Source organism: Megalops cyprinoides, chromosome 6 (assembly GCF_013368585.1).
Source record: "Megalops cyprinoides isolate fMegCyp1 chromosome 6, fMegCyp1.pri, whole genome shotgun sequence".
Classification (NCBI taxonomy): Eukaryota; Metazoa; Chordata; class Actinopteri; order Elopiformes; family Megalopidae; genus Megalops; species Megalops cyprinoides.
In genome coordinates, this window is record NC_050588.1 from 18,201,009 (window position 1) to 18,213,937 (window position 12,929).

The window sequence follows — 12,929 nt, forward strand, 5'->3', positions numbered from 1 at the left end:
GAGACCAATAACAAAACTGCATCCGAACAGGGGCGGGACTGAAGCGAGAGACCTACTGGACACACGTGTGTTCTAATAGTCCATGTTGAATTTGTGAAGCAGGCTTCTTGTCCGGAGTGTTGTCATTAGATTAAAATGGCGATTAAGCACAGCAATTATATTAACTGTACGCCTACACTTTCAGGCCTGCTTCCCTTCCCTGTCGAAGAAATTGTGTGCGCAGCGTATTTCACCACTGTGCCTACATTTCGTTCGAGAAATATTTCCAAACAGCTATTTGAAGATAATTATGAAAATATAGGCTTGTTCTAAGACTTGATGCTTAGAGAAAATGACTTTATATTCAACATCTAATGTGTAAACATTTTCAGAGCAAACCTGAAATGACAAAAATGCTCATTTAAAATGTGCATCTGATTGTAAAAAGGACCATGTGGATGTTTATGAATGTATGATTTTACAACGTAGAATCAGAAAAACACGAACAATACCTGTCAGCCAATTGTATCTTTGTCTTCTTCGTGAAGTTCAACATTTCAATTCATTCTGAGCATCTACTAGTAAAATTACTTTTCATTAATCACCACAGTGTCGTAATGGAATTTTAAATATTTATAGATTTTTTGGTGGGATGGGGCAATTCGCCATATCCTATTAATATTTTGCCACCCTTTCACAGTGACTCCATTTACTAGATAATCACCTAATCCAAGTCGTGTATTGACAAAAATGTGTTTTGACTTAGTGTGAAAGTGATTTATGAAGTTGCATGTCTCTTGCTATCTTTTTGAAGCTGCAACAGCAAATGAACACAAGTGAATAACGTTGTCGAGTTGGGGTAGTTGGAAGGCAAGAAACGGACGGGAAGGGGATGGTCGGCTCCTTTCGCTTTCGGTCTGCTTTCCCAATAGCTGCAGCAGTCAGTTCGTTGCATCCGAGGAAGAAATGGGATGCTGAAAACAAGAATGTAACGTTAGCATTAACTTAATTAGGGCTGACGGAGCCCTGACGCAGGACCGCCGATATGACATGCTTATCTGGTTGAAATGATAAGCAGTGGTATCAATAATCAATGTTCTCTACCAATGTTCTGACAGTTCGCCGGTAGAGAAACAGACAGAAAGTGACGGTTGTTTCTTGTTTTTATTCGGCGGAAATGAGTTTGTTTTACCGTTGCTAGGTCGCTGGTGTTTCGTTGCTGCGGGACTGTCCCGATTCATTTTTTTTGTGGGACATCAACTCCACCGCCCTGAATGTTGCTGGCAAACGTTAACTTTTGTGTCGGCCAATGTCAGTTAGATTAAGGACAGATAATGCGTTAAAACAATTTATTTGTTTTTGTAGGTAAGTTAACGTTTCTGCTTTTAAAACTGCGATTGGAGTGTATCTCCGGTGGAACTAACGCTAACAAACGTGAACCCACCATCATTCTTGATTTCGAATTGAAGTTTTCAGGGAGTGAAAATATTAATTTTATGTCTGTTGAATAGCTAGTCAACTATTTGCATATGAAGTGGTCTTTCTCCTTCACGCAGTTTCCTAGGTTACCACCCCTTCCGTCTGTCATCGTTGCGGACAACCTTACCTGCTGTGTGAACAAAATCCCCATACGTAGTTTAAACGTTATTCCATCGCGCAACCGAAGCCAACATGGCTGGGAAATGGGATTTTAGTTTTTCGTATTTCTGTTCAATCTCTAAAGTAACTTTACCCCAAGCAAAATTATTAACCTTGGATATTAACTTGGATATTACCTCATATTAACCTTGGATTAGCAGGCTGGCGGGTTAGTTCATGCTTGATATCATTGACTTGAAAAATAAAACATTCCTGTAAGAGTGTGGCTAACTAATTGATTCTGCACTGCCGGTGAATTAGATACAAGGCATTATTCTTATACAGTTCTAACGTGTACGATTTATCGTATCATCTGGGAGTCTGACATATAGTGTCCAATGTTAAGATAATATGGTTGAAATTAGCTGTGTGCATATCCGCTATGATATCAGATTTCCCGTGTTAAAAGTGTTGGTGTTGTATTTCTGGTAGAGTTCCGTGATGAAATGGAATTGCTTCAGTGTTAATATCTAAAACGGTAGATATCTATATCAGTCGTTGCTTAGGCGTTTTGGATAATTGGGATTAATAGTTAATCAAAGGAAGATGTATGTAGGGTAGCAGTGGTTGCTTTAATTTTGTCCTCCTATTTAGTAATAATACGCACATACACATATTCACTATATTGTGTCTGTATGCCGTCCTTCCCTTAAAACTACCAATAATTATGGTGAAGATAATAGTAACACTATCAAGGGGATAACAACAAGGGACTCAACTTGAGCACAGGCTGCGTCCTTAGCCGAAAATGACCAGGAGCCTACAGCTGCTGTAAATTGAGTAAATTGATGTTGTTCCACCAGGGTAAGGGTGGGTTTATCAGTAGGGTGTCCTCATCTCTCCACTCTCAAGCACACTGTGACTTGTCAGGTGCTTTATCATCTGGTTGGTGTTTACTTCACTGTAGTGCACTGTGGGGTGTGAAGTGTGAATACCCGTTAGCTGACAGTGGGAGTATTGCAGGATTGCATTTGTTTCAGATCCTGGCTCCTGTGCAAGTGCAGAGGTTGGCATTGTGAGAGGAGGCTATTGTGTAATTGGACTGCATAAAGGCTGCATTATGAGAAGCATAAAAAGGTATACCATTCATCATGTAGTGAGCAAAGTTCTCTGCACTTGTGTCCTTCAGTTTGCTTATGAATGTTAACGTATGCTATGGAAGGACAACAAAGGCCAACTAAGATGAGAACAACCATGTGTTTTTGTGTCTAGGTTCTAACACTGAGAAGACTTTCTCATTTAAGTTGTAAGATTATTAAATACATGAAAGCCGGGACAAAGGCCATTTTAGGATGTCGAAGAGCAGGAGCTCGGAGGCGGTGAAGGTGGTGGTGCGCTGCCGACCCATGAATGAGTGGGAGAAGGCGGCCAGCTTCCAGAAAGTGGTGTCAGTAGACGTGAAGCTGGGGCAGGTCACTGTGAGGAACCCCAAGGGGGCAGCTCAAGAGCACCCCAAAGTGTTCACCTTTGACTCGGTCTACGACTGGGACTCTCGGCAGGTGGAGCTGTATGATGAGACCTTCCGGCCGCTGGTGGACTCAGTGCTGCTGGGCTTTAATGGCACCATCTTTGCATACGGCCAGACGGGCACAGGGAAGACCTACACCATGGAGGGGGTGCGCAATGACTCGGAGAGGAGGGGAGTGATCCCCAACTCCTTTGAGCACATTTTCACACACATATCTCGCTCCCAGAACCAGCAGTACCTGGTGAGAGCCTCGTACCTGGAGATCTACCAAGAGGAAATACGGGACCTGCTGTTCAAGGACCAGGTGCGCAGACTGGAGCTGAAGGAGAGGCTGGACACGGGCGTGTACGTCAAGGACCTGTCATCCTACGTCACGAAGAGTGTCACAGAGATAGAGCATGTGATGAACGTGGGGAATCTGAACCGGTCGGTCGGGGCCACCAACATGAATGAGCACAGCTCCCGCTCCCACGCCATTTTCATCATCACCGTCGAGTGCAGCGAGCTAGGCCCCGATGGCCAGAACCACATCCGGGTCGGCAAGCTCAACCTGGTGGACCTGGCAGGCAGCGAGAGGCAGAGCAAGACTGGTGTCCAGGGGGAGCGTCTGAAGGAGGCCACCAAGATCAACCTGTCCCTCTCCACTCTGGGAAATGTCATCTCTGCGCTGGTGGATGGCAGGAGCTCTCACGTTCCCTACCGTGACTCCAAGCTCACCCGGCTCCTGCAGGACTCCCTTGGGGGCAACGCCAGGACCGTGATGGTGGCCAACATTGGCCCGGCCTCTTACAACGTGGAGGAAACCCTCACCACCCTGCGTTACTCCAACCGCGCCAAGAACATCAAGAACAGGCCTCGCGTTAACGAGGACCCTAAGGAAGCCCTGCTGCGGGAGTTTCAGGAGGAAATCGTGCGGCTGAAGGAGCAGCTGGAGAAACGCCTGGGGATGAGGAGGAGGCGCCAGAGACACAGGCTTGGGGATGGAGGGGAGGAGCAGGAGGAGGAGGAAGAAGAGGAGGATGAGGAGGATGAAGAGGATGGGGATGAGAGCGCAGCGGGAGATGCAGAATATTGGCAGGAGCAGCAGGAGCAGCTAGAGAGGGAGTGCAGAGCCATCATGGAGGATCACAGCCTGGTGGCAGAGGAGAAGTTGAGGCTGCTGGGAGAGAAGGAGAGAAAGATGGAGGATCTCCAGAGGGAGCGCGAAGCTGGGGAGATGCTGGCAGCCAAAATCAGGGTGAGCCTAATCTTCAGCCAGGCCACATTCCATGAAACGGATGATGCCTAATTCCTCAGGTAGATTTTTTAATGTTCTGTATTATCTATCTACAGTATTCACATATGCAGTTGTGCTCTGTGTTGCTGGTGGAGTAGCTGATTCTGATGATAGGCTAGGTTGACCTTTGTTGTGGGGCATGGGTGTGTGTGTGTCTGATGTCTTTGGTCTGTTTGCTTCCCTCACTGTCTCTTCTCTCAGGCCATGGAAAGCAAGCTGCTGGTTGGGGGCAGGAATATTGTGGACCACACCAATGAGCAGCAGAAGATTCTGGAGCAGAAACAACAGGAGATTGCTGAGCAGGTCAGTGGGGTGCAGCTGTGCTGCAGTGGGCCCTCCAGAGTGTAGATAAGACTGAGGAGGCTTTTGGGAGGGTTAGTTGGAGTGTGAGACACCAAGGTTCACCTGATGCTGTCTGAGATCCTGTTTCAGCCACGGATGTTCTGTTTAGACTACACTGCTTCAAAATTATTCACAATGAGTCAGAAAATTGGAACACTTACAGTGTCTACAATGACAGAGACAGAACATTGAATGGCAAACATGCAGAGCTGAATATCTGTGGCAGTATGTATCAGCAACGCTGTGATCATTTTGTTTGATTGATAGGCAGCTCTGTGCCCCTTATGTTAGGACGTTCGACCACAGAGATGTGTACACCAAAGTGAAAGATTACCCTACTGCAACCTGTGCTTAAAGTGATTATGATAAAATTCCACAGGGGGTGCAAGAATCAGCACTTAGTGCACGCTATTCTTTCATGATGTTTGGTTGATGTAGAGAGGTCCTCTGCCAGCAGATTCATTACTAAAAAATGTTTACTTCTACTTGTTTTCCAGATCATTGCTTTTCTGGAAACATTTCAGGTCAATGTGCATGACAGTGTGTGTCCTTAACATGTACTGTAAAGCTCACTTCCAGCTGTCAGGGTCACATCCCATAATACTATTCCCTGAATCTCACTGAGGATCTTTTACCACTGATCTATGGTGTTTGCATGTGCTTGCAATGTTTGTGCATGTCTGTGATATCTGTGTGTTTCTCTGGTGTCTGCGCATATCTGCAATGTCCGCATGTGTGTTCGGTGTCTGTGTAGAAACGTAGAGAGAAGGAGATGCAGCAACAGGTGGAAACATGGGATGAGGAGACACTGGAGCTGAAGGAGACCTACAGCTCCTTGCAGCAGGAAGTGGACATCAAGACCAAGAAGCTTAAAAAGGCATGTTTGCTTGTGTACAGTATGCATGTGTGTGTGTTCGTGCCCGTGCCTGTGGATATTGTACTGTTGGCTGCTATTGTCCCCACTAGATGGCATTAGATGGCATACATTGACAGTTGTGTACACACACGTCAGTATAATCCACTGTGCCATCTGTCTGAGGACAATGGTTGCAGTCGGTCTGACTAACAGTCTGATTGATCCAGAATCAAATGTAAAATACCCTTCTTGTTGATTTAAAAACAATGTCACAGAGGTGACAGTTGAACTCCAGGCTTCAGGGAGTCAACAGAAACCAGGTGCAGGCTTGCGAGTTCAAGTGAAACAAAACTGCATGTTAAACAACCTTGCACTATGGATAGTGTAGGCCCCTAGACAAAACACCGTCTACCAGCATCCTAGCAAAACAAGCAGCATTAATAATATGATCAAAATTGTTGTAGGGCTCAAAATCAAATGCTGGCTGCTGGTCTCTCCAATCAAACTGTGTCAATACACCAATGTCTCTTATCTAGTCCAAAGTTTGCCGCCATGAATTTATATTTTTTCTGTCTTCCTCTTCTGGTCAGCATTTCACCTTTTATATGCTTACCTGGAAGGGAGGTTGATTCTAGTTGCATACTGACCAGTGTTAATTTTGTCAATAAAAACTACAACCAAAACTATTCGTCAGCGACCTTTTTTTCCGTGATGAAGACAGGATGATAACTAGGTGAAACACCTTAAAGTGAAAACTATATGAAAAACATCTTTTTCATTTTCTCAGATTAAAATGTTACAAGACATTATTACGATGACTAATATATGTTCAGTTTACTATGAAGCTTTTGCATGATACCTCTGTTCAATAAAAAGGTTAAGGTTTGTAATGATGTAATGGAAAAAAAGATCACAATAAAATGTGACCAAAACTAAAGTTTTTGTCAACTAAATCTAAAGTAAAACTAAGAAGCTGCCAAAATTAACATTGGTGGTGACACCAGCAGCAAATGTCAAATCAAAGACGCAAAAACAGTGGGCAAGTGTGTTACCCAATCCTAATAACTGATAAACATAATTTAAAATTGAACAAAATATAAAACCTCCACACTCCACATATTGGCAAATACCATCCTTTGGTCAGAGACTGTTGATTCATCACCAGGGATACTGCACTCTTTGTGGTCCTTCCTGGTCTGGTGGGAAGAGAGAGAGGAGGACATCTGCATGCCTGTTGAGAATCTCTGCTATGGCTTTGATGGGTGTCCTTCGATTTGTGTGTCTCTTCCAGCTATTTGCAAAGCTGCAGGCTGTGAAAACTGAGATCCATGACGTCCAGGAGGAGCACATTAAGAAACGTCAGGAGCTGGAGCAGACACAGAACAAGCTGACACGTGAACTTAAGCTCAAGTATGGACACATCTCTCTTCCTCCAAACATCTATCTCACACAGTACTGTACCTTCACTGCACCAGCTGTGCAATGGGGTTTGATGTAAAATTTCTGTTGGACCCCATTTGTAAAGATGTCATTTGCGTTTGCTGTATTCAGTTCTTCTCAATTTCAAAATTCAAATTTGAATTTCCAATGCAAATTAAATTGTTATAGCGTTTTTATATTATTTTACAACAAAAAAGTTTACAACACAACAAAGCAGAACATGATTTTTGAAAAAATGATTTGGGTATCTCGGTTTTGCAGTGATGTGATGCTCGGGTGGAAACGGAAGTGTAGTGGTGAAAATACCATCTCCCTTTTTCAGGCAGTTGATCATTGAGAACTTTATTCCCATGGAGGAAAAGGATAAAAGTGTCCACAGGGCGTTTTTTGACGAAGAGGACAACTGCTGGAAGCTGAGGCCCATTATCCGAGTAGAAGAGTAAGGCTTCACTAACAGCCTCCTGTGCCTCTCTGGCTTTGTACACTGGCCCACTGTGTCTTTGTATACTGAACATCCTAGGCTTCACTGTGTCTCTGAGTACTCAATGTCTTCACTGTGTCTCTGAGTACTCAATGTCTTAGGCTTCACTGTGTCTCTGTGTACTCAGCGTCTTAGGCCTCACTGTGTCTCTGTGTACTCAGAATTTTTACTGTACCATCTGTGTTGGGTGCCACTGTAAGGTTTCACTGTGTTGTCTGTGTTGGGTAGCACTGTAAGGTTTCACTGTGCCGTCTGTGTTGGGTAGCACTGTAAGGTTTCACTGTGCCGTCTGTGTTGGGTAACAGTGTAAGGCTTTGCCTCCTTGTCTTTGTCAGTGTGTTACCATTGTTTCCAATGTTTTAGCAGTTTAAATTAAACTCGTTAAACCCATCTTCCTGTGTGTAACAGCTGGAAGCCTGTTGGCTTCATACAGTCTGGAATAAGCAGCGCATGTATATGTAGTTTAAAATCCTCCTTAGTTTATCTTTTGTAAATCACAAAATGTGAAACGTATTATTTTGAGGCAAGTTTTGTGGCAGGATTCTGTTTTAAGTGCTTGTTCCCCAGGGAAAAGTGCTTGTTTGTGCTTCACAGTTTTGGAGGGACTGATAGCTTGGTTCTTGGCATGTTGTCCAATCAAACGCCTCTCCTGGATTAAATAAAAATATTATTTCTGACATTTTCCAGCAGATTTAATGCACCACTTGTTATGTGCTCAAAGATAATGACGTGCCAAAGATGGAGTGTTTTGTTCACCTGAAAACAGCTCAAGGTAACCTTCCAAGCGGAGCTGTTATAAATAGATTCTTTCTTAGAGTAGCACACAACACATTTTGATATGAAACTTAATTGAGCCCCCCTCCCCTTCCTGCCACTGTCTCCCTCTTTCTCACTCTGCCCCTCCTTCTCTCTTTCGTACTCTCTCCCCTTACACCTCTCTCTCTGTCTTTACCTCTTAAATTCACATTGAATTTCAAATAGTCTTTTGATTTATGACAACAAGACTTGTGTTGCCAAGATGCCTAAACACAGATGGCAGATACAGAACAGAACAGAAAAACACAAAATGCTTAAACCCAAGTTGAAAATGAAATTAGAGCACACATTTTATACTTCTGTTCAGGAGACACCTTCTCTTATGTTATGGCAGACAGAGACACATTGGGGTGCCAGGTCTATAGTGTTGCCTTTGATAGTGTATGTCTCTACCCCCCTAGAGCAGTGTTATTTTTATGGATCTGGTATCAGGTAGATGTGTAGATATCTATATATTTATATCTGTATATGTATATTATATTTTACACTGTAAAGGAGGATGTGGGCCTCTGGCTCTGCCAGGTTTTCCACACAGCCTGTTTTGATCGGCTAGCCTGTTTTGAAAGCTTATTTATTCATTGGTAATGTGTGCCTTTGTTTGAGATCTTGCTCAGAGCATGTTAGATAACCACTTTTTGTTCAATTTAGATTCTTCAACCCAATTATCTGTGCACATAGATTAATTGCCCTGGTTATTATTTATTGTTTATAATTTTCTATTATATTAACTGCAGTTACCTTGTTAATACCATTTGTCAGGTTTGGTTGCCATTTGGAAAACCTGTAAAATTGACACAAGTCACTGAATCAGAGTATTGTGACGGGGTTGCTTACCACTCACCTAAGTATCATTCCTATGGAGCATTCATATTGTACATTAGTGGACAGTCACAGTGGCTCATCTTATTAGTAGTTGGGGTGTATAGAACGTTTTGTGTACTATGGGTATAGTTGATGGTCCATTGTGTCTCACTTTTTGATTCAGTTGACTTATGGATTTTGTTACTTTAGTTTTTTGGTGTTTTTTTTCTCCAAATTTTCCTTACCGTTTTTCCTTCATAGGAAAACATTGTCTCCTGTTAGCGAATGCTCTGCGACATGATGTCCCAGTAAACTAGAGTTAAAACTCCACTCTCTCTTTCTCTGTCTCTCTTTCTCCCTCCCTCCCTCCATCTCTCTCAGGAATGAACAGATGATGATGAGGCCAGTATCCGCTGTCGGTTACAGGAGACCTCTGAGTCAGCACGCTCGCACAGCCATGATACTACGGCCAGACCCCAGATACAGGGTACACCCGCTCTGCCCTTCTAGCCTCTGGACCACTACTCTTCTACCTTCTGCTGTTTGACCTGTCTACACTTCTACCTGTGTGACAAGCTTGATAGACAATTTGACAAGCTGTACTGGACCATGCTCCTCTATGCAAGACATACCCCCTGTCTACCCCAGCCTGTGAGAACTTTACCGCTCTCTACAATTCAGAAAGTTTCTGGTTTGATTCCCAGGTGTGGTGCAGTCTTTTCATTATCAAATGAAGCTTTCATTCCACTGAAGTGTTTTTTATCACTGGTGTTTCATTGATAAGGTCTCTCAATATTTCACCCTGTCGCAGATATGCGCCCTCCCCTTCCTCATGCTGTCCTTTTCTCTGTATGTTTGTCTCCCCATTTCCCAGGCTGATAACATTTTGCAGCTGGAACAGGACCTGCCCACCAGGAATACCCGGGATTACCTGGGGCCGGACATCACTTCCAAGATGGCCACCATGCTGGAGGGTGTTGTGCGGGATGAGGATGACATTGAGGTAGACGCCTCCGGTTTCCGTGGCAGCGGCCCCACCCCCACTGCCACATGTGGCACCAGGATGCCCAGGCCCAGGTGAGGGTTCTCCCACTCAGGGAGGTCAGGGAGTGCATGATCAGTGTAGCACTGGGGCAGGGGAGTTATTTCTCCATGTTCCTGGCACATTTTTGGAAATTCGGGACCCCTCAGAGGGCCGGGCACAGCAGGGGTTCAGGACTTGGCTGCATTTTGAAAAGAATCTGAGGTCAGGACATTGATGAACTACGCTTGCAGTCTGAAGGTTTCTGGTTTAATTCCCAGGTGTGACACTGTCATTTTGTTATGCAAGCAATTTATCCAGGTGTGTGAGCAGAGACTGTGTAAAATGTAGACAGTGTGCTCTCTGAGCACATTAATGAATAATATTATGAATACTTGAATAATGCAATATGTATTCAAACTGCAGTTTTAGATGTAGGTGAATAAAGTAAAAAATACATTTCTCTGAAGTGTTTTTTTTTTTTTGCCACTGGCGTTTCGTTGATAGTGTGTCAGAATATTTTATCAGCTGTCTAGGGTTCTTACAGTGAGTCTGTTATGTAGAGATGTTCAATACATACAGTTTATAGTTTCAATGCTGCTCTCATCAGAGCACAATTCTGTATGAAAAGGAATTGTTTTAAAAGGGTAACAAAGCTTACCAATGCAAGGAAAAGCCACCAATTGGCTGTTTGTTTGACCAGAAATGGTACATAGTGTTTGATGCAATGATAAGCACATTTTAGCCATTTCTATCTAATGTAATAATTGAAGTAAATTACTCCATATTGTTTTGAAGAAAAATGGTGCTGTCACTAACAGTGGAAACTTACACTGAAGACACTTAAATGCAGAGGCTGTTGCATTACAAGATGCTGAAGCTTTTAAACAGATGTGTAACAATTTGACAGGCCTTGTTATGACCCAGCTCTGAGTGGGTGTCAATGCCCTGGTCTCACACTTCCTGTTTTCTTTTCTCTCTGATCACCAGCCAGTCCAAGGTGGGGAAAACTGGGAATGCCCTCTCCTCATTACAGAGTCCATCTCACTCAGGAAGCTCTCACTACCCACAATGCCGTGGACTTGTACCCAAGTAAAACCCCTCTAACTACCCGGCTATATTGTGGCGTTTTGCTGGCCATATTGATGCCACAAACAGGTGTACACACTCAGCCAATGTCCCAGCCCAACAGGAAATGCAAGCCTTTTCGATTCAGCTTTGTCTGCATCACCCTTTCTTCCAGAGACTTACTGCTGCTGATGTTATCGTACTACTGTTTGTAACTGTAAGAATCCATTCTGGAATTCAACTTGAGTGCAGATTTGATAGGTTTTATGACAAATATCAGATTTATTACAAATGTGTTATATTATCAATGTGTTTTTGTATGGTCATGTGGAAAAATGAAGTTTCATGACTGAGAGGTCCGATATGAGAGACAGCTTGATGTTGCAGCAATTCTTCTGCCTCCATGAACCCTCAAATCCCACTCTAGACTGGTTTTCTCTGGGTGTTTTAAGTCTTTATCTCCTGTACAGCCCAAACATTTACTGATGCCCATCACACCCAGAAAGCTCCTAAAAGGAACTTTTTTTAATAGTACCATCATTCTGACATTGTGTATTTGACAGGATGCCTCCTAGCTACCTACCTACCGTGTGAATGCATGTATGCTCATGCATTCATTGGCTCTCTACCTTATCTTAATGAATACAAATCTGTAGTAATGGGAGATAAAAGTGTTATGAACCCCAAAATGGGTTGAGCCATTATGTTTTATCAAGGACTCTGGTTTGAACCAGTCATAACATTTAGCTGTAGATAGCAAAGCCTCTCGGTTGATTCAAATATGTTTGATTGGCAGGACTCAGTGGCTACACAAATTGAGTCAAATGTGAACTGCACTTGGCTTCATTGGCCTCACTACACAAGCTCACACCGTTTTTTTTTTTCCCCACACAAGTTCTCAAGAATTAACTCCAGTGGCTCTCATGGCAACATAGCCAACAATGCAATTAGTCTGTGAGCACTGTGAGTGAATGTAGTGTATCATTGCTGCAATCCACTTTTCAATTCATTTTGTCCATTGCTTCTGTTCCCCATTATTAAAATTGGTGGGTGCTGCACTGCTTGGCCACAGATGCACAGACACAGTGTTGTTTTGTAATTGTCATTTCATAAACAAAACCATAATTTACTTATTTTTGGTAAGCCCTTAAAGTACTAACTCGTACTTAAATTCACTTCTGTAGTCTAAACGCAGGCCAAAGCACCATAGATTGATTGAATTAGATTGAATTCCCCCTTTCCTTTCTCCAAGGTCTATTCGCATTTTGTCCGCGGGGTGGGGCTACTCAGATTTCCTTAGTATATTTTGCGTTGTACAAGCGCCACATCCTGTGCTAAAAAATGTTACGGAAATAACCGTGACAAACACTGGTCATACAAATTGCCGCTTGAGGGAAAGCAGTAGTGTGTGTATGTTTTTGAAACACAGTTGGATAATATGTCCCGTACGTTAGCTCCCTAAACTCTGTTCTGTACTGATAAAACGCATGAATCCAAGCTGATAAAACAGTATCGGTAAGCTGTTCTGGAATATCGACCATATGTTCTAAATCGATTGTTCCCCCCAGTGTAAAAAAATAACAACAAAAAAAAACAATGCATCACACCTGCATTTTATGAAGCCGGGGCGCAATACGGTATTTTGCGGTAGCTAACCCCACTCACACCCAGGCACAATGGGAAGCGCCATATTGCATTTGCCCAGTGAAACCAAGAAGAGAGGGGGGTGGGTAACGACACTTA

At 43.3% G+C, this 12,929-nt stretch overlaps 1 protein-coding gene across 1 annotated transcript; it reads left to right on the plus strand.

Annotated features, from left to right (window-relative positions):
- Positions 1–2,909: 2,909 nt before the first annotated feature.
- On the plus strand, positions 2,910–10,178 carry LOC118779567 (kinesin-like protein KIF3B). Its single transcript, XM_036531733.1, has 7 exons — positions 2,910–4,322; positions 4,563–4,664; positions 5,458–5,580; positions 6,851–6,969; positions 7,322–7,438; positions 9,479–9,584; positions 9,972–10,178. Exons 1-7 carry the CDS (start codon positions 2,910–2,912, stop codon positions 10,176–10,178), a joined length of 2,187 nt encoding a protein of 728 aa, XP_036387626.1.
- Positions 10,179–12,929: the final 2,751 nt, after the last annotated feature.